A 25,045-nucleotide genomic window follows, 5' to 3' on the forward strand; every position below is an offset into this window, starting at 1 on the left:
TGTAATTCAAATAGTCACATCATTTTCCATCAGGCAGATGATTTGACACTAACCACCTGCCAGTGTGAACTAGTTGGGAACATTTCAAACCTAAACATAATGTAGCCATTGTCACATAGTCAAAGTAAATAAAAGGTTAAAAAATTAATTGGCATCCGTATTGCAACATAAAACACTACAGACTGTTCGTTGTCTCTGCTACCCTGCAGGTTCAGTGTAGTAGAAATCATAAATGGTTGGATTCCCAGGTGGAGACATTGGGAAGCTCCCTTTTAGCAAAACCAACCAGTGCGCATGCGTGGAACATTCGATCACTGGTGGTGTAGCTAACGGCTAGGCTACGAATCCAGCCGACATGGAGAGGAAAGGTAAATCTTTGCAACGACATGCCATACACTGTATGAGTAATTTTAGCTCGCCTGTGTGTCCACGTTGCAGTTGATGTTGCTCTGCAGTCACAAATGTAAAGTTTAGCCGAACTGCATACATTCAAATTGTGGTTTAATTGAACGCGCCTGTCACGCACTGTTGAACTGGTGCGAGCTACGTTAGCTCTCCAGACATTAGCTGTAGCTAGCTTCAATGGGACATGTCAGGATTATCTAGCTGCGTTTAGCTGCCTTGCACTTTCCATTTAACACACACCTTAAAACACCGACAACATTCACATTAGCTAATTACTGTATTAACCGACCAGCTCGTGTCCTAGTGTCTGAAATTAACGTTACTTAACTGTCGCTACAGTTTTTTAGAAGAATGCTTACCTTGCTGGGTAGCTTTGATGTTAATGTTATTTAACGTTGGATGGCTTCCATCAAACTGGGTGTCTGACAGACCGACACATGCACTGCAATTATAATTTAAATATTGATAGATAACATGACATAATACACTACGTAATAACCGAGTTGTTGGGCTGTAGGGTGAGGTAGTTGTGTTGCCCCATATGTGTAATCCTTTTCTTGTCTTGTCAAACGGCATCCAGACAATGGCACTATAATTGATCATTGGTTTCTTCTGACAGTTCTGGCGCTCCAGGCAAGGAAGAAGAGGGCAAAAGCAAAAAAGACCAGCAAAAAGTAAGTTTCTCCCAGCTGAAGCTCGTAGTCTCTTTACGTTGCACATGGGACGTGATGACATGTATTTTGTCAGTTGTACTCAGTCAGGTTTGTTGTTTGTTGCAGTCTGACACGTGTTGTTTGTGCATGAGCAATACCTTTACATGGGAAAATGAGAGGATGTCCTTGGCTGCATGCTTGCACTCAAGGTTTATTTTTGTCTGTGGGTGATCCAAAGATAAAGAGGTGAAAGAATGTTATGGACATGTGTAAATGGAATTATGAGATTTTACACTCTGAGTCTGGGTTGGTTTCCATAGCTTTCCATTTTTGCATGCGGTTCAAATTAGGTCAGTGGCTTTATTCATTTGGACAGGTACTTACATAGGGTGTGATCTGTAAGCTGTCTGTATAAAAAGTGTCACATACGCTGTCTGAATTAAACTGTGTCCTGTCAAACTAGTATATGAATAATTGCAACATTTGGGGATCACAATAGACCACGGAAGCGTTGATTTCCAGTACTGATTGTTTTCGTGTACCTAACAATCTACTAATCATGCCATCAGTGGCATCCTCCGGAGTGTTACATAACAGCCTGTGCTATATTTAAAAGCAGAGATTGAAGAAGCCCACATCAGCCCACCGAAGCATGGTGTTTCACTGAAAACAACACAATTGCAGATACTCACCTCTTCTGGCTGTGTTATCTTTAATGGCTGAAACTGGCATGTCCATTATGCATAAGAATCATATGATGCTAACAAACTAAATATAACTTAACGGTACCATTGCATGCCACAGTCATCCCTGCATGCTGAGCGACATGTGTACAGAAGAGCAGCAGGAGGATCGGTTTAATGAAAGCCTCTCAGTTAAAATGGCAGTTGCCTTTTGTTTTATGTATTTATTTATTTTTTTCAAAAGATGACTAATTAGAGTTGTATCTGGCTCAGTATTTAAGTAATCATACTCTTTTTGGTTAATTCCTGTCTTCATTCTGACAATGTAAATGAAGAGCCGTGACTGAATATGAAAATTGAGGAGATTAATAATAAATGATAATATTAGTATCATGGTTAATACATTTCAAATGGAGAAACATCATTAGAAAGACAAAATATGGTTAAAATGTTTCAGTAATTAATCTCAGCTGTTTGTTCTGTCTTTGTTGCACAAACATGCAGTAAATCCTCTCTGCTTCAAACAACCGTGTCAAGCATGAATAAGTAGACTGCAGATTACGTGGAAACCAGCAGCACATTTGTGAGACACTACAGACCAGTTTAGGAATTTATTTGAATGTGATCTTGGCTTTCTTGGCTCTTGTGGTGATGAGCAGTCTTAATCTTCTCTGTGGAGGAAGTAACATCAGGCTTTCAAGTTAATATTAGCAGCCGAACTGTTGGAAAACATAGAATAACAGAATATGTTCTGTAATTTGAGATGTCCTGTACCGTAAAATCTGACCCATTTTCAGTTTCACAGATAAGCTCAAAATGTCAGAAAATTCCTTTTGTGCTTACTCATTTGTATTTTCACATTTAAACCTCCAGTGATGGCATTCCTCTCATAAAACTTGTACGTCCTCTTATGAATGGCATTGTACATTCAAAATGTACACAACCTTTTCTTATTATCATAATATTTGTTCAGTTTTCTGTGACTTGCTGCAGATGTACTTTGTTTCTTTCATCTGACACCCATGACATAAAGGCAAAATAATTGAGTTGTGTAATGACAGGATATAGGTAACTATGTACTGAATAGTACATAGTGCATGTTTAAAAAGACAGTTGACAAATTTTGGTATGGTCTGTAGAGATGTCTACCTTCTCTCGAACATAATGAAACGTCCTCAACATCAACTTATCTTCCCAGAATTCATGACCTGGTTACTCAAGATAATCACCAGGCTTCATTATGAGTGGTTACATGTAGGAACTATTTTCTTTCTACAAAACTACAGAGTGTTATCATGTGGAAGAAAACGTGCATACTCATGAACGGGAGACATGTTTGTGACAAGGCAGGATGAACAGTAATGAACAGTAATGGTGTCCTTCTCAGCATAGCTGTAACATTAGTTAGCTTCTAGCCTTTCAACTGCTCAAAGCAAGGTCTGTGGATTATCAAGAGTAACCTGGTCATGATTTATGGAAGGATCTGTTTTTAAAATATATATATGTGTATATATATTTTTGGCACTTTGAGCACTACAAGCTTGGTTGTGCATTAAAAAAAATGTAATCTTCAGCACAGATTTTTTTTCTTTTTTTTTTTTTTTTTTTTAAAGATTTTAGATTTTGTCTTGTAAGTGTGAAGTCTGTAGAAGAGGTATCTGTAGATCTGTGGTGGCAGAGCGGTTTGTAGTCTCTCTTGACAGCCTCACTTTATGCTGCCATTAACAAGATCTAGCAGCTTTCAGTCATCGTCAGCATTTTAAAAGCATAATCCAAGGTGTGTTTTTATAACTCAAGATGTATTTGCTTGCCTCCCTCATTGAATGTCTGTCAGTGAGTATGTTAGGTGCTGTTTGTTGGCATATATGCATTTATAACAGATACGGAACAATTCTCAAATAGGTTCAGTTTGTAAGATTCAGGTGCAAAGATGGAATATAATATTTTGATTAGTGTATAATCACCTGAAGCTAAGAATCCTTTCTTTAGAATGAATCTCTCAGCTCTACAGAGGGAAGAGGTTCTCTTTTGCGTGGTTTCACCATTTTGCACTGCCATGTTTCCACAGTAATGCAGAACAAACAAACCGAACACTGTTTCTAGAGAGGGCATTTCACATTTTGTGTTTTTAACAGCAACTAGAGGGCAGGGTGAGATGAGGGCTGTTTAATTGCTTGCTGTCTGCAACCACACTGCTAGATACCACCAAATTCTACACACTAGATCTTTTAAAAGATCCACTGTTGGTAACAGGTACTGTTAAAGATAATAGTTAAAATGAATGTCTAAACTCAGGCAAGAAAGATGTCAGATGTTTTCAACAACATTTATAATGGTTGACGCATATGTTTGTCTATCAGACAGCCTGTCAATCCCAGAACTCGACAGCAGCCCCAGCAGGAATCGTCACCTCAGGAACCCGAGGAACCTGAGGAGATTCTTGGCTCTGACGATGAGGAGCAGGAGGACCCTCACGACTACTGCAAAGGTGAGTGCCACCTTTTTTTGTGTGTATACGTGCATATTATAGCCTAGTTATTGTGAATAACTGCATGGTATGGTCTGTGTGGTTTGCAGTAAATAAACTTTCCCAATTAGTTATTAGTTATTTCAGTGTATTGTCTTAAGTTTACTAAGATAATCCTCTTTAAGGTATGACAGATACTATAACCACAGTAATCAGTTATGGCTCACTGTGTGTGTTCATCGGTTGTTTTGAACTGTCTAATCAATATTTATTTTCTTTTCATCAAGGTGGCTACCACCATGTGAAAGTAGGAGACCTTTACAATGGAAAATACCATGTAATCCGGAAACTGGGCTGGGGACACTTCTCCACTGTGTGGCTTGCCTGGGACATCCAGTATGAGAAAACTTTACTGCATATTTTTACTGCTCTGTTTTAGTTTTGAGGCCTGAGGTTGGATTCACTAGCAGCTGATTGTGAGATTTTGTGGTAGGATCTTGTACAGAACTTCCTGTTAGCAAACGTTACTTGCTCTGTGGCTGCAGGGTGAAGAGATTTGTTGCAATGAAGGTGGTGAAGAGTGCGGAGCACTACACAGAGACAGCAGTGGATGAGATCAAACTCCTAAGATCAGTAAGTACCTTGACTAATTGTATACAGAAGGTTTTGTGAATTGGACTTGCATGAATAAGAAACAGTGTAAACTTGCACTATGCGCTGATGCCATAGTGCGGATGCATAGCCTTTGACTGAACTCGGCACTCACCAGAAATTCCATCTCTCTCTACTGTGTACGTTTATAAAGTAAAGTTAGTTTCCCCTTCATTTAGCAGTCCGTGTTACAGTACATAAACACCTGTATGTCAGTATGCATGTATTGACTGCCCATACATCTTCAGCAGCAGCAAATTGTAAGTTATACTTTTTAATCCCAAAATATTAAAAAGTATACTCCGAGTTCTCCTGTCACTGGTAAACTGCTTCAGATTAGAGCAGAATCTGATGTGACTCTGGATATTTATTTCTAAAGAAGTTATGTCTGTGCTGCTGGCTCTCTCTGGAGGAGAGATCTCAGCAGCTCTACCCCTCTGCTGCGCTTAGGCTTCCCCATGTAACACTGTGCAAAGCCCACTTAGATGTGCGCATTTTCTCACCGATTCCTTAACTATTTTACATAATGCGACATTCAGCATGTTAAGCCAAGTATGCTAAATCTGTATTGGTTCAGTCTAACATTAGCAAGTATGGTGTTTCATGAATATTGATTGTTTCAAATATGTTGTTCCTTTTCTTTGTCCCCAGGTAAGAAATTCAGACCCCAATGATCCCAACCGGGAGATGGTGGTCCAGCTGCTAGATGACTTCAAGATCTCTGGAATTAATGGCACTCGTATCCTGTACAGCCAAATATTGCTTCCTGGTCTTTTTTATGATGCCAATTCGATCTGTTAAATTGCTTTCTGCTGGAAAGTATGCAGCCTGTTAAGTCTGAGAAATACTTTATCCCCTGATGTCAAATTTAGCTCTGAAAGCAGTATGCAAGGCAAGTAACCAGCAGTAAACAACAGGTGATGGGTGTACTAAATGGAACTTTGTGTCCTTCTATCACAACACTTTGGCTGAGTAATATGAGCCTTCTTAACAACACTGTAGTGTCTGCACTCCTATGACATGGCCTCTTTTCAGTATAAGTAAAGATACTCCTCATATAGGTAAATGACCTCAGGACTTAAACATGTTTGGTAAATTGTTTTCTTCTAATTCGCTTTCATTGTGGCTTAACTTGTTAACACTATTATTATCTTAACTGCTGCGGTCTTAAGATGTCTGCATGGTGTTTGAGGTGTTGGGGCATCATTTACTAAAGTGGATAATAAAGTCAAATTACCAAGGGTTGCCGCTGCCATGTGTGAAGAGCATCGTAAGACAGGTAACACAAGATCCTTGGTATTACCCCATTTTGTTTCCTTGTGACTTGTGATGCAGGTTCGGTTGTAGTTTGTGCTAGTTAAGAAGAGCCAGGTAGCCTCCAGGCGGTGGAAACCTGTCAGGATGGAGTATTTTGTGGTGGCTGAACATTTAAACAGTGAGCAAGTAAAACATGATCCAAGACGACAGACGGCGTGAGAAAAATTGTGAAATGCTTTTTTTTTTCCAACCATGGGTGCTATTGCTATTTTAGAATGAATAACACATTTTTAAACTGAAGTTTTACTCTTTATTTATCAATATTTATCTGTATGTATTAATTTTAGTTTGCTTATTGTCTAGATCTTGTGTACGTTTGAAACACATAATGTTAATATTTAATTATGTGAAAGAAACAAAAGAGATGCAGAGAAAAGGATATACTAAAGTGTTTATTTCCATACAAATAAACAGTTACATTTTTACAGTCAGTGCATTTATTCTCAATTTATTTGTTTGTCAGGTACTCCAAGGTCTTGACTATCTGCACACAAAGTGTCAGATCATTCACACAGACATCAAGCCGGAGAATATCCTGATGAGTGTTGATGAGTCTTATGTTCGCAAGCTCGCAGCTGAAGCCACGGAGTGGCAGAAGGCTGGGGCTCCTCCCCCTTCTGGTTCAGCAAGTATGAGATACACTCACAGACAGACAGACATGTTTAATGTACATACATGAGCACAGTTTGGTAACAGTTTTTCATCTGCCATTTTCTTTTCAGTAAGCACAGCACCTGCTCCAAAACAGGTACAACCCTTTTATTATTTCCTTTTTTTGCATGTCACATCAACTTCCCATATTTTCAGTGCACATTTAAAAGCTCCACAATTATGTAACAGTTCATAAGAGCCATTTTATTTGTATTGGTAATCTATGACAGACAGTAAAAATGTCCAAGAACAAGAAGAAGAAGTTAAAAAAGAAGCAGAAGCGCCAGGCAGAGCTGCTGGAAAAGTGCATCCTAGACCTGGAGGAGATGGAAAAGATCACAGAGACACGAGAGGAGGAAGACGATGAATACGAGGACCCGCAGTCTCCAAAAGGACGGGCCTGCGCTCCGCTCAGACAGATGTTATTTCGGGAACTAGGAATTGAGGAAACAGAGGGTAAGAAAACAGTGTCACGGGAGAAGTATGTGCTTCATAAATTTTTATTGTTGTTGCTTCAGTTTTTGTCGTGATTGTAAGAAAGTCAGGAAAACTCTGATTCGAGCACTTTGAAAATTGATTTGAATTGTCATTTGTCTTTTCTTGATAGTTTCGGAGAGCAGTGTGAATGCAGATCTCATGAGGGTGGGACCAGAAGGGCAGTTGGAGGTGAACTGTAATGGCCATGCGGAGGTGGACCAGAGGCAGTCCCAGCAGAGGGATGAAGACCAACACAATGGCAATGCAGAGCCCACAGAGAAATGTACCAGTGAGGAGGAGAAATACAAAGAGTCCCCTGTTCACCCAATTTGCAATGGGGTGGATCCTGCAGATCTCAAAGAGCTGGACACTGAGATTGAAGACAGGGATGCTCACAGTCGTGGGGTCACTGAGAGACACATTCCTGCTGGGTTGGAGGACGGAGAGCTGGAGCAAAGCATTTTGCAGGAACAGGGAGAGGACGGGTCTGACAGTCAGTACACAACCGAGGAACATCAGAGAAATGGTCAGTCACCCAAAATCAGTACTCCTGCTGCCTGCAAAGAGGTTTTTAGAGCTGTTTACTCTGACTGGGCTGTGTTGGAAGTTTAATAAAGATTCTTCTTTTATTAGATGTTGAGTCCACTCTTACCACTGCGTCTTTCTGTCTCTGCTCTGATGTAGGCAAGCTAACAGCAGGATCCCTGCTGGTTAACCCCCTTGAGCCACTCAATGCAGACAAGATCAAGGTCAAGATTGCAGACTTGGGAAATGCCTGCTGGGTGGTGAGTAGCCTACTAATGACCTGAGGGATTTCCTGATTAGAGATGAAGCCTTGCAGCTAGGGACAGTGTCATCAAGCTACCAAAATAGAAATACTTTAATCTTCTGGCCCTTTTTGGTTTAGTTTGTTCTGTTGATTCAAATTTTAAGATAGACTCCATAGACATTTATAATTCCTGAATGCATTTCTTCTGTCCTAACAGGACACACAAGTTGTCCACTCTTTTATTAAGGATTTGTTTCTTCTCCTTTATGCTCTCCTCTCAGCACAAGCACTTTACAGAAGACATCCAGACACGGCAGTACCGGTCCTTAGAGGTGCTCATTGGTGCTGGATACAGCACACCAGCTGATATATGGAGCACAGCCTGCATGGTGAGACACTGCAGTGACAGCTCTTGCACTGTATCAAAATCTGAAAAAAATCATACTCCAGTTATCTTGAAAAGACTTCAGTAGCATTATGAGACTGTAGCAAATGGTGGGAGTAAACGTATCCCTCCACACAATGTCTTTTCCTGTGTTTATGATGGACGTGCTGTCTCCCCAGGCCTTTGAGCTTGCCACAGGGGACTACTTGTTCGAACCACACTCTGGAGAAGATTATTCCAGGGATGAAGGTATTGCTAGGATTTTCTCTCATTGTCCATTCTCTGTTTTACCTGGTTATGACTGCATACCATTAGTAAATGCTATATATGTAAATGCTATATTTAGTAGTAGTGTTATAAAATCATGTTCCACTCAGTAGGATGTTCAGTATCAGGGGTAACTTTTAATACCTCATGTTACTGTGAAAAGCTTCATGATGTTTTTAATGTGAAATTGACCCCCGCTGGTGTTTCATTGCCATTGCCAAAATACAAATGTCACTGTCAGCATGACAAGTTGTGACATTTACTTCAAATTATTGTCCAGTTTGCATAATAAGTTGCCTTGCTCTTTGCTCAAGTTTTCTTACTGTTAACGCTCAAATGAGGAACTCCATTACAGTGATTTCACTTGGTTTCAAATCTAAAGGAAATGTAGATGTGAATCATGTGATGATGAGTACCAACATTCCTGTGTTTATATCCTCTCTAACACCTCAAACCACACTGGAGACGGGGCCATCTCTCATTTCCTTGCCCATCTTTTCTTCACCTCTCCCCTCACTCCATCATTGCTTTTCCTTGTGCTTTTCTTTATACTTTCTGTATCTTCATGTTGGCTTGCTGCTTAGCTTGAGGTTTCTGCACTGACTTGATTCTGTTTCAGCATGTCAGGTATGTGCTAAGACATAACCTTCCGTTTACTGGCACATGGCCCACAGCTGTGAATCTGCTTTTTCACCTACAGCACATGAACTTATGAGGGTATTGCTTAATATTTTCCATAGCCTTACCCTGTTGTGTGACTGACTTTTATTGTTTTTTTACTAATCACAGTCAGCTGTACAAGTTTTAGTGTGTACGGCTTTGTTGGCTGTGCGTGAAGCCTTGTTTTCGATCAGATCAGATCTTCATGGTATGTTTTCCCATATGAAAATGATTGCTCCACATGTTTTCAAATGTTTTTAATGGCTTTTGAAGTGGAAAAATAATATTGGCTGTTCCTACATGTGCTTCTTGTCATATGAGGCTGTCATCATCCATTGTTCCACATGACTGTTTGCCATCTCTCTCTCATCTGCTCCTCTCTCCAAACTGTTACCCTCTGACTTTCTATCCTCCTTCCTCCTCTTATGTGCCTCATTTCCAGACCATCTTGCGCTCATGATTGAGTTGCTTGGTAAAATCCCTCGTCACTATGCTCTAAGCGGGAAATACTCACAGGAATACTTCAACAAGAGAGGTATGCCACCCCTCTGTCTGTGGCTCACTCTGGGAACTGTGGATGGGAGGCGAAGGGAGAAGGTTCCTGTCAGCACATTCAGGTCTACCAGAGGTGTTGCTGTGTGCAGGCCAGTGGGAAAAATAATGAATACAGACCGCTACATGTATTTGTCTTTCAACAAAACCACCAGACATTGATTTCACTGTCAGTGGTTCTGCCAAAGACTGCTTGGCGGTGTGAGGTTCATTCAATACATCCTTAGATGTTGGCTCGACTTCTGATACTGTATTGATCCCTGTAGAGGAAATTTGTCATGACTTTTGAAAAGTCAAAAGTGTAAGGTCAGTCACATCAATAGTCTGATTTAAAACTTCGAAAAAAAAATCATTAAGCATAATTTAATAGAATTATAAGATCACAGACAAAATAACAAGAGAAAATGTTGAGTTTTGTCAGAGTAGTTCTTGTAATTTCAGGTCATCCTGAAATAGTTTGAGCTGGAAGTCAGTTGGTGCAACACACCCATTTTCTACAGTGGCAAAACTGAAACTATTTATTCTTCGAGCTGGAAAAAGTATAAGAACCTTACAGCTTTTATAATGCCTGAGGGCCATGTCTGATGAACTGACTGTGGGTCTGTGCACCCCAACCTCTGCAACAGTGTGGCCCAAGTGTTAGTGTGCTGTCAGGCTGAGCCCTCTCTTCCTCCACCCACACACCCAGAGTGGGCCTGTGAATGGGACACTGTCTGATGAATCTGTTGTTTGTCTTGTCTGTCTTCCCATGTCCTCTTGCAATCATCTACCATGTAGACCATATAGCACTGATCATTGAGCTGCTGGGGAGTGTCCCACGCAAACTCATAATGACTGGCAAATATTCCAAGGATTTTTTCACCAAGAAAGGTAAAAAAAAAAAAAAAAAAGTGTCAGTGTCAAAATTAGAGTAAAGTAAATTTATGAAGTTATTATAAAGTTGTTAAAATACCAACATTAGATATTACTATTCAGAAGAAATACCTATTTTGGACTGTTAATAAAGTAAAGATATTTATTGCATGGCATTTTGAGATATGTGAACATGTTTTCACAGGCCACCTCATTCTAGTGAATTTACTCATGAACAATTGCCATGCTCGGTTCCAGCATGGCTCTCTGACACACCACTGTCTGACTGACTGCGGTTGCTTGCAGGTGATTTGAAACACATCACAAAGCTGAAGCCGTGGGGCCTGCTGGAGGTGCTGATTGACAAGTACGAGTGGCCCCGTGAAGAAGCAGAGAGCTTTGCCGACTTCCTGCTTCCCATGCTGGAGCTGATCCCGGAGAAGCGAGCCACGGCTGCAGAGTGCTTGCGCCACCCCTGGCTTGCCCTCTAATGGAGACCTCTAGCCATTGCACCTTCCTTTCCTCCCAATCTCTCCAGAGACTGCAACAGATCACTTTCCAGTTTGGGCATATCAGATGAATATTTATTTCTCTTTTTGTTTTGTCATTTTGGATTTCTTATGTTGTTGTTGAACTAATGCTTCTGTGTATGTTTGCTTTGTATTTGTTGGTTCTTCTCTCAGTGTGATGATGTTGGGAATCCAGTGGATTTTATTACTTTGTGGTCATGTTGGCTCCTACTGCTGTGCTCCGTTCACCCATCCATCTAAGCAAACCTGTTATTGTACTGCTAGTGACTCATCCTTGTTTGTTACACTCCTGCACTAAAACCCAAACAAATTAAGGATATGTAGCTGTTATTGATCATTTTTGTCCCCTTGAAAAAGGATTTGCTGTCACTTTTTTTTCTTCATCTCTTCTCATACATTTTCATCAGTGTAGTGTTGTTGTTTTTTTTTTAAAAAAAATAATTTTATCTTATTACACATGTAAGGTATGTATTTTGTATTTGTAAAGTAGGCTTAGGAAGTTGCACACCGGGCTGACATTTACACTGACTATAGTAATAGCATTTCTTGAGACAGAATGTCTAGTTTCTTACTGAAACTTCTACTGTCTGACATGTCATATTACAAATCCATTGTCACCTGGTATTTAGTGTGGTTAATTATTTATAATAAGTGAGATTTTTCATTCTCGTGGGAGGCTGGTATTCTCATACACCTATTACAATTCAGGAATATAGTGTTTTAAAGGTTTCAACAAGACAACATGCTAAGCCCAATTTAAAGGAAAAAAAAGTGAAAATAAACTGTATATATCTGTACCAAAGAGTTTGCCTTTATGTATATTACAGTTATGTACAGTTTTTAACAAATCTTATATCTTAGCTAAAATTATTTAGCTGGGTAGCTGTGTTTTAATAAAGCGTATGGAAGATGTGTTCGAGTTCAGTTGTGTGTATGGCCAACTGTTCAATAATTTCACTGTTTTTACCTTAGAAATGATGAGATCTGGTGTTATGTAATGGTGTCACAATTTGATCATATCGAAATGACCTATGTATCTGTTGGGGCCTCGGTAAAAACAAATTTCACATCAGTGTCAGGTTCAAGAACATAGACTTTATGTGAGCTGTCAATTTAAAAAACTGTACAACACCATTCAATAAAACAGATATTCATACAACACAAAATGACTGTGTCAAGCTCGTTTCTCTGAGGTTATTAAGTGTTTAATACGAAGCGCAGGATTTGTGAAGCAGGAAAGGACTGCTAAATAATGTCAGTGAACCAGTGTCACCATAGCTATGAAAACAGCAGGAAACATAAAAAAGGCAAGTCAGGTGAACAGCTGGATCCAAGCTGTGTGAAGACGTTTCAGGGTGGTTGTTCATTGTCGTCAAAGTAAATCTGCATCATACTGAGGTCCTGAAGAGCTGTGTTCATTAGGTGTTTTCTGTAAAAGAGGAAAAACACTCCTGGGTACATTTTCTGTAATGAATGTGACCCACTGGGCCTTTGCTGGTTCCTCTTCTAATCTCATTTAGACAATTTGATAAGCTGACACATAATTATTGCCAACCGTTGGATTATCTGTCTTTCAACAAAGGTGCAGGAAAGGAGAATTTGACCCTTTTTATTTAGTGTTGAGCAAGGATGTAAGCGCAGCTGATACAATGCGAATGATAAAGAGCTAGAAATCAAATTCCATGCAGACACAATAAGTAGAGGAATCGAACATTGAACAATGAACTGATATACCTGGGCAAACTCCACTGGTTGATGAAGATCGTATAATATAACCAAAGCTCTTTAACAGATGCAAAGTGTAAATAATAAACTTGATAATGGCTGGATTCCAATTAGTTGCTTCAGTTTCATTATGAAAAATTTTGGTTACTTCCTCACTTTAGTCTTTGTCCACAACCTTCACCTGTTTGCATTAACCCTTACCTGCTCCTTCCACCTCAAAGTCATCCGGCAGCAGCTTGTCCTGCCGGTTGCCGAGGGTGAAGGACAGAAATGCCAGGAGCAGGGCGTCCAGGATGCTGATGATGGCCAGGATGTAGGCCCAGCGCACCGTGCAGTTCCCTAGCGTGTACTTATCCGTCCTCTGGCCGCACATCCTCTTCACCTCTGGAGAGTCCCAGCCGTCCGGGTAGATCATGCAGCCCATCACCATCAACACAGCTGTGGGGGAAGAAGGACACTGAAATGGTGGAGCCTTGTAATAATTACCCCTTGTGTACACTTACTTTGATAAATAATTATTGGGGATGTTCCTCTGAGTCCCCAGTGCAAGCTAAGGCGTGATGTGTCTCCTTAAAGTGTCAAATGTTTAATTTATTTATGATGCAGTAGAGGAGAAGACGCTCACTGGTGCTGTTTGAATGATGTAGTGTTGTGAAAGTTCTTAAACATTAAATGCACTTCATCTGGTAAAGTTTCCTCTGGGTTTTTGCCATAGCTACTGTACTGTATTACTAAACTGAGCATTTCCATTTTATGTTACTTTATACTCTATTTCAGAGGAAGATATTTTACTTCACTACATTTATTAGGAATGCATAGTTTTAATGTTTACATAAAAAGACATGTTAAACATTTAAAATAAAACAACAGTTAAGGGTTAAACTAGTGGTTCCTGAACATTTTGCTTGTGACCCCTTAAAAATGCCAAGTGTCTGGTTGGGGCTCCTGTCATGTCATTGCTGGCTGTTTAATCAAAGAAACCTTTCTCTAGTAAATGGCAGTTAAATACCTGTTTGAGCCTCAAAGAAGTAAAATCATCCATTATTTCACTAACAAGTACATTTTGTTAACAGTGCTTCTGTGCTTTTATGTAAGTATGATTTTGTTTGCAAGGCTTTGACTTGTAATGAAGTGTTTTTGCTTTGTCATGCTGATTCTTTTAGTTAAGTAAAGGCTCTGAGTAGTTCCTTTGCCACTAGTTATACAAACCGTTACTGTACAGCTGGTTTCCTTGGCTCTGTTATGTCTCAGGTGCAAGTTTAGATCAGTTAACAACAAAGCAACACCTGATCCTGTTACATGTAACCCATCAGAGGTGTCAGAGTCTGGGCTGAAACTGGATCTCTTATTGGCCTCACAGTGAAGAACAACACATTAATACGAACACACACCACGCCTGAAACCAGAGGAGAGCTGAGAGGGCGGCTCATGATGGGATGAGACAGTTCACAAGAGAGTCACAGCTCTCATTCAGCCTTCAGACTTTTGATTTCTCCCATCCTGAACTTTGGTAAAGATTAGAAAAGGTTTGTGGCAAGTGTATGTTCATGACCAAGTACAAAAGTTCACTCTTGATTTGTTAAGTTAAATTCTGATATTAAATCAACAGTACAGTTGAATTACAGAATATGGATGGATGAATACAGAATAAAGGGTGGGGTCACTTGTCCATTTAGTGTCTGACCTTAACTCATAAAATGAATAGCATGAAACTCCTTTAGACTCATGTAAACATGACAAAATCAACCCTCAAAGTGCTTTCAAAACACAATGGCTCAATATCAATCATTTGAGGATAAATGAAATAAATAAATCTGAATACAACAATAACCTCTAAGATGTAATGGAATACAAGAATGAAGTAGTCTGAAGTGCTAGAGCCTATAAGAGCCACATTCCTCCTCACCTGAGGCCAGCTGCATCCATGCACAAATCTTGAAGACGTTCCCTGCGTTGCAGAAGAAGAACAAGCTGAAACAGACCATCGTGCCCACAATCAGCAGCATGGAGGTCCCCACAAAGAACATGGCAGTCCTGAAGGCCGGTGAAGGGATGGAGGCGAAGTCCAGCACGCTGCCCTTGCAGGTGAGCTCCGAGGTGAGTGCATTGCCAATGCAGTAGTGGAAGAGGCCAAAATAGCCTGCCTGCGGGGTGTTGACGCTGTCCCCGATCCAGTAGGGCTGGATGAAGACCACCACAGTGATGATGACGAAGCAGATGGTGAACACGGCCCACATGACTCCGATGGCCCGCGAGTTTCTCACATAGTTAGTGTGGTAGATTTTTGCAGCCTCCTGGGCAGGGAGCAGATCCATGATGCTGAGCAGAAAGAAAACAAGTTCGTCTTGCACAACTTTTAGGAAATACAGTCAGTCGTCCTTAAATATTCTCCCCCTTCAGTACATTGACAACTTCTTATAAGTTGTTACACTAAATCCATATGTCCTGAATGTTAAAGTCAATGCACACATACACATACACACACACACACACACACACACTCACCCACATACACCTGTTGAGGCTGCTTTGCGCTGAAAGACCAGGCTCCGGATTCAGCACCTTGGACAGCAACCAGCTCCTCTCTAATTAATGACGCTGCTCTGACGTCAGAGACTGACAGCTGTCTCACTGTGCGATCACTAAGGGTAAACGCAGAACTTCATGAAGAGGCAGGGAAACTGCTCACTTTCTTGACTATAATTTGACTGCTGCTTCTTTAGTTCCTGCAGAGCTGAAGTTTATCGTGTGGCTTAATTTTCATCATGATGAAGAATTGTGGCTGCTGTGTTAATTTTTAGACCGATAAGAATGACTGAATAAGCGGCACTACCAGGATATTCAGGTGTTTCTTTTAAACATAATCTTTATAGAAGTTTTAATGTAAAAAGGAAGTCATTCTGGCCATTGACCCTTCAGTGGTGACCACTTGCTAAGTTAAACCACAAAGTATATTTTGAGAACTGCCTCAAAAGATAGGGAAGGCAGAAAGACCTTAACATATTTTGGTTCAAAATAAGATCATTTAAATTTTCATATAACATGCAGGAAACATAACTAGGAGTTTTAAAAAGCACATACTTAGAATTGAAATAGTACAAATTTGTTAAGATTTAATGTCGCCTATACAGTTTTGAAAAAGTGCATCTTTCCTTTTCTTTCAACCTGCAACCACCTAGAAAACATTTCATACATTTATCTTGAATATGAAATGCTTAGGCCAAGTTTTTATATCCACACTGCAGCTTTACTGCATAGTTATTGTTAATTTGATAAGCATCCATCCATAATAAAATATTTAGTGAGCTCCTGAGGTTTATGGCTGACACACAAGAAGCTTAAAATCAACATTTGCCGATACAAAGTTCAATTTGTTCCAGCTGAGTCTGCTGAGTACCTGAAAACTTACTGCCACTGAAAAACACAGTAAGTATCACATGGATTGGTTATGGCTTTTTACTGTTGTTGCTGGTGGGGTTATGAGCTTGGCTGCATCATGGTGCACTGAGCATCAGTGATTCTGAGTCTGTAGCGGCTTAAAAATGCCACAGATGTAAGGAAGCTAACACAACACACATGTGGACAGCCTCAAATTACACAGCATACTTGAGTTTGCCAAAGCCAGCTGGTCTGTGATGTCTATTCCCAAAACAGAGATCTGGCAGTCCCAGCTTTTTCAGTACTATCTCTCAGTCACTGTTTTTTTTCCTATTTTAATTGCCCCTCTGTGGACCGCTAAGTTTTATCACCAGATTTAAATTTTGGGCAAAAACAGCTGCAGTCCCACTTTCAAATTCCTCAGTCTATATTGCTCATGTTTACAGTTTCCTTTAAATCGCAACAATACGTCTGGCCTCATTCCTTGATTGTTTTCATTTTGATGTGTCATGTTCAGTTTGCGGTGTCAGCAACGGGCTGACGGGGACAGTCGGACAGAGCGTGCCGCCATCTGTACTCCCTTCATCCTCCAGTCAGTGTACATAACAAGGAGCCCGAGGACCTCTGACACAACACTGTGCCACCTGTAGAGAAAAGTGTTCAAGGATGAGCGGTTGTCCCACTTCCCCAGGGGATCCCTGATGGCTCCCTGCAGCTCAGGATGGACAATCAGCTGCCAGTGGGGGGTAGCAGAGAGGAAAACACAAGCTCTCCTGGAAAGACAGAGAGAGGGAAGAGATGGGGAGGAGACGTCACAGTTAAGATAAAAAAGACTAATCAAACTCAGTCTGTGGAGAAAAAATGAGGGGGAGCAGCTTTGAGTGCTGCTCTAATGAGGCGTAATCCCTGATACATGTGACGGCTTCTGAAGAGTCTGACTGAGAGTTCATCAAGCCTGCTTTTTTTTTTTTTTTTTGGCAATGGTGGAAAAAATGATTGCAGAAAAGACAGTAAATCAAGGCATCGCACACACACAAACACACACACAGGGAAACCTTAGACTTCAAACCTAGTTATTTGTCTTTTTATATATGTTTTCTGACATAAAACTGAAATAAAACATAAATATGTGACCCTGATGCTTGACCCAGAGCGGAGCTGTTGTGTTATAGCTCCCAAATGAAGATGAAATGTGATATTGATCTTAAGGGTTCATGGATAAATTGTAGATGATTTACTGGATTTTAGAGGCATAACTGTCTCCTGAATACAAATTCAAGTGAAACGTTTCCCTTTCACTTTACTGAGGAGAATGAGACATTGTTTACATTGGCTTTTCAGTCATTTCGCCGTCTGTCACTCCCTACCTTCTTAGCTTCTTTTGTGCACTGAGGAGAGCAGACGAGAGCCGTCTTTGTGTGTGTCACGAAGCAGTTCTGTAAGTTTTAGAGAATGATGGTATACTATGTCAAAAAGACGCCTCCTGGCAGCAGCCCAAGGTAACAAAGGGACCTAAATTAGTTTACGGGAAAACACAGAATAACTCTGAGACAGCAGACAGTTGCTTGGCATGTTTAGGAACCAGTCACCCTATTCAGGTTCTGTCCTTTTATCCAAATGTTCATTTCCCTACTGTAAGGTGATGCAAAACTGGAAGATAATTGACCCAGATTCTTGTTTTGAGAAAGTCTGCTTAAACAAGATTACATTGTGTGCTCATTTTGGGGCAATTTTTTATTAAGTAGTAAAAGTATAGTCCGTAGCAAGAACCATCCATCCATCCATTTTCTATACCGCTTATCCGTCAGGGTCGCGGGTAGCAAGAACTAATATAAATTTGACATCACATGGTCATTGTCTTAGACCCCACACTCAAACCATATTGTTGTTTTATGGAAATAACATGCCTTAGTATGCCTTGAAAGTGAAGAAGATTACAATTACATAATTATTTGACGTTGAGACGCTTTAACTTATGTACTACACACACACAATATAAGGGAACCACAGACCTTTTTACACATGAAGAACTTAGCGAAAGCATACATTTGAATTTTTTAGCCTGGGGTGAGCGAATTTTTTAAGCAAACCTGATATCTGAGCTCTTTGGCCTTGTCATTCTCAGACCTCAGGGAGTCAGGTTTATTCATCTGTTTGTTCAATAATTCCTGTGCCTCACTGCAGTTCAGAGAGGCTGTTAAAATGATTTACCAGGTTGGTTTTCTGTGCAGCAAAATCACAAGCTGGAGGGGCAAGAAAGGGAAAAGTGAACAGGGATTACAAGGAAGTGAACATTTTTCCACCCTGGTCTCTCTGAGTACGACAAATTACTGAAATGAAAAAAGAGACAGATAAACACACAGAGGAGTGAATGTGGGTTGTTGTATCTTGCCTTAAGGATGGCAATGAATAGACCGACAAGAAGGTCAAATGCTCATGCTTTATCTGTGTTAATACACAAGGCATGGGGAATTCTCACACGTTGTCTAAATCTTTAATATAGAATAGAATGTATCCATGATTTTCACAACACCCAATACACACATAAGCCTACATGTTTCAGTACATCATGTTATCCATGCAGGTACATTTGTTTTTTTCTCCCACAGTGTGTCTTGATGGACACACAGTATCATTATAACATTATTTTACGTATTTATTTTGATCCTTATTAGTTGTTGCCAATAACATATATAATGATGGATGATGTGTCTCCATTTTCTCCCACTGCAAAGAAGTGAAGCCAAAATATCCTGGCTACAAGTGAAACCATCCTGTGCTGATGATGTAACTTGGAGCCAGAGTCTGATGAGTGGATGATGGAGCCAGGGTATCGAGTTCCTGCCCATACACCCACCTCATCCAATCACGAGCAGCACTCAGCTGTCAGCCGTCATGTTTCATTGCTTTTCGTAGGAACAAATTAAAATCAAAATCAAATTATAAATTGAGAACAAACTTAGCAGAAATATGAACACTTGAACATACATACAAAAACTACATAGAATGACAGAAAACCATCTTTATGAAAAATCTATTAGATGTGTACTTATTTGACGTGTACTACTTATGTTCCCTCTGCTATGAAGGGTGTGGGGTTAACAATCTACTGTATATGGAGCCTCTCATGTTTATATATATATATTACCTTGTTACCTTGGTCCATATTTATATTTAACAAGTACAGAATCATCAACAAATGTTCACACAATAGTCCCACTGACACTGAACTTTTGATACAAAGATAAAAATATAATAAAAGATACAAAGTTAAACTGGTTCTGGATCTTCTCCAGTGTGATGATTTGCTATTTTTGTTTGTTTTATGTAATTGAAAACAGAAAATTTTTAGATAACACAAAATATTTGATTACTGAGGACAAGAAGATGCGATGGACAGTTTTAAATATTTTCAATATTTTATAGACAAGAACATGATTGTAAAAATGGAATAAAGAAATCAGCAGATTAAGATTACAGAGCTAATGTAAAAGGAGTGTGTGGAGACCAAAAACAGAACTAAAAATAAAGTGAATATTGAACTTTCTAACCAGATGGCCAGAAACAGGACCATTATGACAGACAAAAAAATGATCTATATCTTATGGATGTGTGAACTACTGACCAGCTCACCAACATAAAAGATATTAATATTTCATTGTTTCCAACTGGTTTCTGCTGCCCCTGAGTGGCCAAAAATATCAGTGTTCGCAGACGGAAGGAGTTGCAACAACCGTGTGTGCAAACCGCGTGATTCTGGCACTGTTTCTTGTACACAAGCAACACATGAAAGATATGGAACGACAGTTGGATTGCTGCACCACATAAAAGAATACCTTTGGGTTTTCACCAAGCTGAGGCAAACCACAGCAGACTGTCATTGCTATAGGAATTAATGTGTATAAATGGATACAGTCACAAGCCATTAAACCTCCCCTGGTCCTTTGTAAATGGGCAAGTTCTACTTCCTTGGTTCATCATATTTCTCTCCATAATCCAATATGAGGTGTGTGAGCTGTTGTAAAATGGCCTGTGGCACTTCTAATAACCTTGGCAGTTTTATTACATTTATGACCAACTTTCATCAAATGAACGACATGCTTATTCCTTGATGTGATTAAGGTCTGCCGCTGGGACGGAGTACATCACAATGTTTTCTGGAAACATGACAGATGTTCCATCACCATTGCATGTTATTTTTGCTGTATTATAGTTAAATGTTATGTGACTTGTCTGCCGTCCCAACAAAGTGCCCATCTTTGTAAAATATGCTGCTTTAATGCTGGGATTCATAACAAACAAGTAGTTCTTACCACACTCCAGTAGATTTAGATGCCAGCGCCAATTGAAGATGAAGAGGCATTTCATCTGAATATTAACAGTCGTTTAAAGTCAGGCGCTGATTTCTTTATGATTGGCCTAGAGGAGGGAGCTGCCCATTCGTGATGGTTTGAGGAGAAGAATACGATTTAGTTAGTCTTTCCTTCTTAGTATTCAGTTTAATAAACCAGTCCAATCAGTATGCAGGGAGGCTGTCGCAGGAGGGCAAGCTGTCTCTAAGTGCATCTCTAGTATCCCTTCGTTTCTAGTTTTAATCTCGCTTGCCTTGTGCATATTGTAATATCCTTTAAACACCCCCCTGTGTTGCCTCAATAACCTTGACCCTGTATTGTGGTTTGGTTTCCCTGCAGCAACAATGTTTGAAGATAATGAGCTCTGGAAGTTTGGTGCAGATCTTGTAATGGCTGCAGCAGCTTTGCCCAGAACGACAGACGAGCATCCACATTTTTGTGCTCCTCTCAGAGCAACAGTTTGTGTTAACGGAACAACCCAAACCTTATCCTCCACTCCCCGATGCCTGAAACCGCACTAATGCCGCCCCCCGACCACCCTTTCACTACGGCACAACAGCTTTGAAGATGCTTGTCCAGCTGACTATGAGGCCAATTTTCTTTCATGCTGTCTCTGTTAGAATCTGTGTGGTTTGGCAGCAGAAAGCAGGGGCCGATCCACACCACAGCATGTATCTTGTTATTTACAGACTGACAGACTGAGAAAAAAGCACAATGGGCTTTCACACCCTAAGAAACCCAGGACCACTGATTCTGGGATAACAAAGGCACCATAGGGTTACAACTCTTGAGAATGCGTCTTTGGTGTCACACTAATGAGTTTTTTTTTTGTTTGCTTCTTCCAACACAGATGCTCTACTTTTCTGGTAACAAAAATGCAAAAAATGCATCAACATACCCTTTCTCTGTTTGTTAGTTCTCATTGTATTGATGAGAAAAATCTTTTATTGGCCAGGAATGTCCAAGAGGGGGCAGTATGTCATTAAGTGTATTGAGTCAGGTCACTTATAAGACTGTGTGCACAGAATCACAGAGTGCACATTAAAGCGTTCTTGCAGTCAAAACAGATAAGGAACAAACTCGCCTTCCTGTTCCTGCACATACATTTACACATAAACAGAGTCACAATAAGTGGTAAAAGTGAAAATATTAAACACATTTTCGACATATTCTATGCTGTTATCTTTTGGTGTTGAAAAACCTGTACTTTACATAGATCCTTTGTGCAGTAATGTTCTGTGAAGAGTGAATCCTCCAGAGTGATTGTATTAATATGCTAAATCTTCATTGATTTCATAATCTAATATCCTTTCATTCAAAGTAATTCCCTTATTGCTTCATTTTCTGCCTCGGCTCCTCGTTTGTGTTTGTGAATTATGCGTTTATTTTCCTGTAAGCCTTGCAGATGCATCTTTTTGTTTCTGGGACTGAAGCCCAGTGTGTGTGTGTGTGTGTGTAAACATGACATCAAGTGTAAGATGGGGTCATCATTCATTCTCTCCTGACAGACTGAAACCTTGTGAAAGCACTGCTGCTGCCTCTCCTCACACAGCTGCTGTTGGTGCAACGACACCGGCTTCATCTCTGAGCTGCATGAGATATCAGGTAGGGGTGTCGTTACGCAGGGACATGCGTGACATGGAGACATATTTATCTCAGGGGTGAATCTCATTGTTATTCTTTCCTTTCTAACCTCTCCTGGTTGACTTGCTGGTGGTGTGTGTGTGTGAGTCCTGAGGCGCTGAACTTTGATTGCGCATGTATACTCTTGCTTGTATAATATAAGGGGCCCTCCAATGATGAAAGAAAACATACCTATAATTTCAATCATGATGTGCGTTGCCCTTTTGAAATGTCACCATCAATATGTCTGTCAAGTGTCCTGAATGGAGGCGAGGGCAGCCGCCACACAGCCATTTGCATTCTCTCTCTTGCTCTCTCCCTATTCATGTAGGCGCTCGTTTAGTTTTTATATGACTTCTCACAGCAAATGTGTTCACTTTTAGATTGTCCCTGCATTTGTCTGTCAGAGTATCTGTTTCCTGTCAGTGTATGTGTAAGTGACGCTCCAGTAGTTATATAACCTTGTAGCAGAAGTGATAGGAAGGAGGATTTTTTTCCCCCCACTGACAGTAAAATTTGGCAAGGCGGTGCTGTGAGAGCTGCTGGAAAATTCTTGCTGTTAATTGGATGGATTGTAGAAGGGTTTATCATATGTCCCAATTCCAGATTATATTTATAGTTTGGTGTTGCCATACAAGACATCAGTGTAGTTTACTATTTTATAAGCTACTGACCTTGTAATTGACTAACCAGCTACTGCTGGTCAAAGTAGGGGTTTGATTTTGAGCTTGAGTTTGATGAGAGGATCAATAGCTCTCTCTTGTCTGTATGCTGGATTTGAAGCTAGAGCTGGCAGGTAAACTCGGTTTATAAGATAGAACCGGGGATACAGTTAGCTCTGCTTTGTCCAAAGTACTACTCACTAATTAACTCATAATAGCTGGATTAATTTGTATTAAAAACTGGAGGGGTACAATGACTTCCTCTAGTCGCCAAGGTTGCCAGATAACCAGTGGACTCTCCAGGATGTGATCCAGTAAAATTCATTGGTGCTGGTGGGCAGACTGTGTTGCCTTTGAATATGCCAGCTAATTGGTTTCCCTGCAAATGTTGCCCTATTGAACTACCTTTTATTAATTAGATTTAGTATGTAGCAGTTCCATGTTAAAATGTCTAAAAACCACCAGGTCTTTGTTATTGAGTTGTTTGAGCTGTGAATTTACATCATAACAAATGTTTCCAGCAATATTCCCAGAGAAATATGCAATTTATTTGGTCATTTGTTATAACAGCTTTATTTGCAACGGATTTCTTACCTCTCCTATTCTGAATGAACTGAATGATGAACTGGCTATTAGTTACTAGTAGTTACAAAGTTAAATAGTTTGCCTTATTATGCTTACAATTAACCAAAAAAGCTTGTTTTCAGCCACAGAACATAATAGAAAAGCTTTGAGTATATGGATGAACAAAAGAAACCCATCTGAAACGCAACAAAACTGACCTCTATTTGCAAGTTCTGCTTCCAGCTTCACCTTGACCCTCCAAACATGATGTATTGGTACACAATGTACTGGTATGTGAAATGTTTAGATTTAATACTTTTTTGTTTAGTTTTTTGTGGTCTTATTGGAGCTATTTCACCATTATTTCCAATTTGTGATGATGTGCTGCAGCTGTGAGTCAAACATATCCTTTGTGCATCACGCTGTGGGATGGCAACACACTCAAAAATGTGAATTTAGAGACCATTCTGATATAATGAGTGTGTATTTAGAGTTTCAGTGTGAACACAGACACACAGCTTTCTCTTCTCCCTCTCTCTCTCTTTCTTCTTCACACACACTTTTTCAAAAAATCTTTTCCACTGAGCAGTTTCTCAACAAACACCATTTGCATCAAACACTGATGAAACAGCCACTGATGATGATGCCAGATCACGTAAACAGACTGTAAACTGAGATGAGAGTGAGTGGATCAAGCTTCAAAGGTAGATGCTGAGAATGCAAAGAAATGTCTGTTGTACTCTTTGAGAAGATCTGAATAGTAAGTTGTGCTGCTATATGTCCTTCATATAGTGTATTTTATCTTTAGGCACTAGAGCTTTCCTCATGCTGGCACTGTAGTTTGTATTAGCGTGGAGAGTTGATTTATCACAGTAATGGAGGGGAAGGCAGAAAAAAGCACAGAAAAACCAGTTTAGTTTTAAATCACTTCACTCTGCCAGGCATTCAGCCATTAACTGCTTTTCTTTTATCCACAAACAAAAGGAGAGGTGCTCCATCACATAAAAGAGTGGCTCTGGCTAAATACTGGACAGCATGAAAGGGGATGTAAGAACTTTATTAGGTACTTGTTGACCCAGTACAAGCCTTCAGTATTTCAGCTTGTCTGTTTTTGTCCAGTTACAGACAGACTATCTTTAGGTTTCTAAATTAAACATGCTATCTTTCACTAAGCATTGCAGCATCCAAGTTGTCTTTTGTCATGCGACCTACAGGTGGCTTATGGAAAAGATTTCTCCTCAGGGAATGTGAAGTTGACTCAATAAGCTCTTCCTATAGATGTGGCAATCAATAGTTGAAAAATGTGCAGCACAAACAGTAAACACTGCTAAGGTCTAATTGCAGAAAAGTGTTCACAATAACTAATGAGTCCCTTGTCTTCATCACCTCACGACTGGTTTGATTGTGGAGAACAATGGATGC

At 40.1% G+C, this 25,045-nt stretch overlaps 2 protein-coding genes across 3 annotated transcripts; one reads left to right on the plus strand and one right to left on the minus strand.

The window, feature by feature from the left end:
- Positions 1-235: 235 nt before the first annotated feature.
- On the plus strand, positions 236-12,485 carry srpk1a (SRSF protein kinase 1a). Of its 2 annotated transcripts, none has more exons than XM_046395792.1 (16): positions 236-368; positions 1,025-1,079; positions 4,102-4,229; positions 4,496-4,604; positions 4,754-4,841; positions 5,511-5,598; positions 6,032-6,138; positions 6,640-6,805; positions 6,899-6,924; positions 7,058-7,283; positions 7,435-7,830; positions 7,989-8,089; positions 8,355-8,462; positions 8,638-8,707; positions 9,828-9,920; positions 11,096-12,485. In XM_046395792.1, exons 1-16 carry the CDS (start codon positions 356-358, stop codon positions 11,278-11,280), a joined length of 1,959 nt encoding a protein of 652 aa, XP_046251748.1. In that variant the 5' UTR covers positions 236-355; the 3' UTR covers positions 11,281-12,485. The 2 variants fall into 2 exon arrangements, with proteins under 2 accessions (XP_046251748.1, XP_046251749.1); XM_046395793.1 differs by lacking the exon at positions 9,828-9,920 and adding an exon at positions 10,715-10,807.
- On the minus strand, positions 11,752-15,714 carry lhfpl5b (LHFPL tetraspan subfamily member 5b). Its single transcript, XM_046395796.1, has 3 exons — positions 14,951-15,714; positions 13,246-13,482; positions 11,752-12,748 (listed from the first exon to the last, which is right to left on the minus strand). Exons 1-3 carry the CDS (start codon positions 15,357-15,359, stop codon positions 12,738-12,740), a joined length of 657 nt encoding a protein of 218 aa, XP_046251752.1. The 5' UTR covers positions 15,360-15,714; the 3' UTR covers positions 11,752-12,737.
- Between the last annotated feature and the right edge of the window lie 9,331 nt (positions 15,715-25,045).

Source organism: Scatophagus argus, chromosome 8 (genome assembly GCF_020382885.2).
Source record: "Scatophagus argus isolate fScaArg1 chromosome 8, fScaArg1.pri, whole genome shotgun sequence".
Taxonomy (NCBI): Eukaryota; Metazoa; Chordata; class Actinopteri; family Scatophagidae; genus Scatophagus; species Scatophagus argus.

What these genes read in the sequence shown, in the direction of transcription:
- srpk1a (XM_046395792.1), top strand. An exon ending in TGGCTTGCCTGGGACATCCA is followed by an intron (nt 4,605 to 4,753) that starts GTATGAGAAAAC and finishes CTGTGGCTGCAG; the next exon opens with GGTGAAGAGATTTGTTGCAA. An exon ending in TATGGAGCACAGCCTGCATG is followed by an intron (nt 8,463 to 8,637) that starts GTGAGACACTGC and finishes CTGTCTCCCCAG; the next exon opens with GCCTTTGAGCTTGCCACAGG.
- lhfpl5b (XM_046395796.1), bottom strand. Translation starts at nt 15,359, where the DNA reads ATGGATCTGCTCCCTGCCCAGGAGGCTGCAAAAATCTACCACACTAAC. An exon ending in ATGGATGCAGCTGGCCTCAG is followed by an intron (nt 13,483 to 14,950) that starts GTGAGGAGGAAT and finishes CTTCCCCCACAG; the next exon opens with CTGTGTTGATGGTGATGGGC.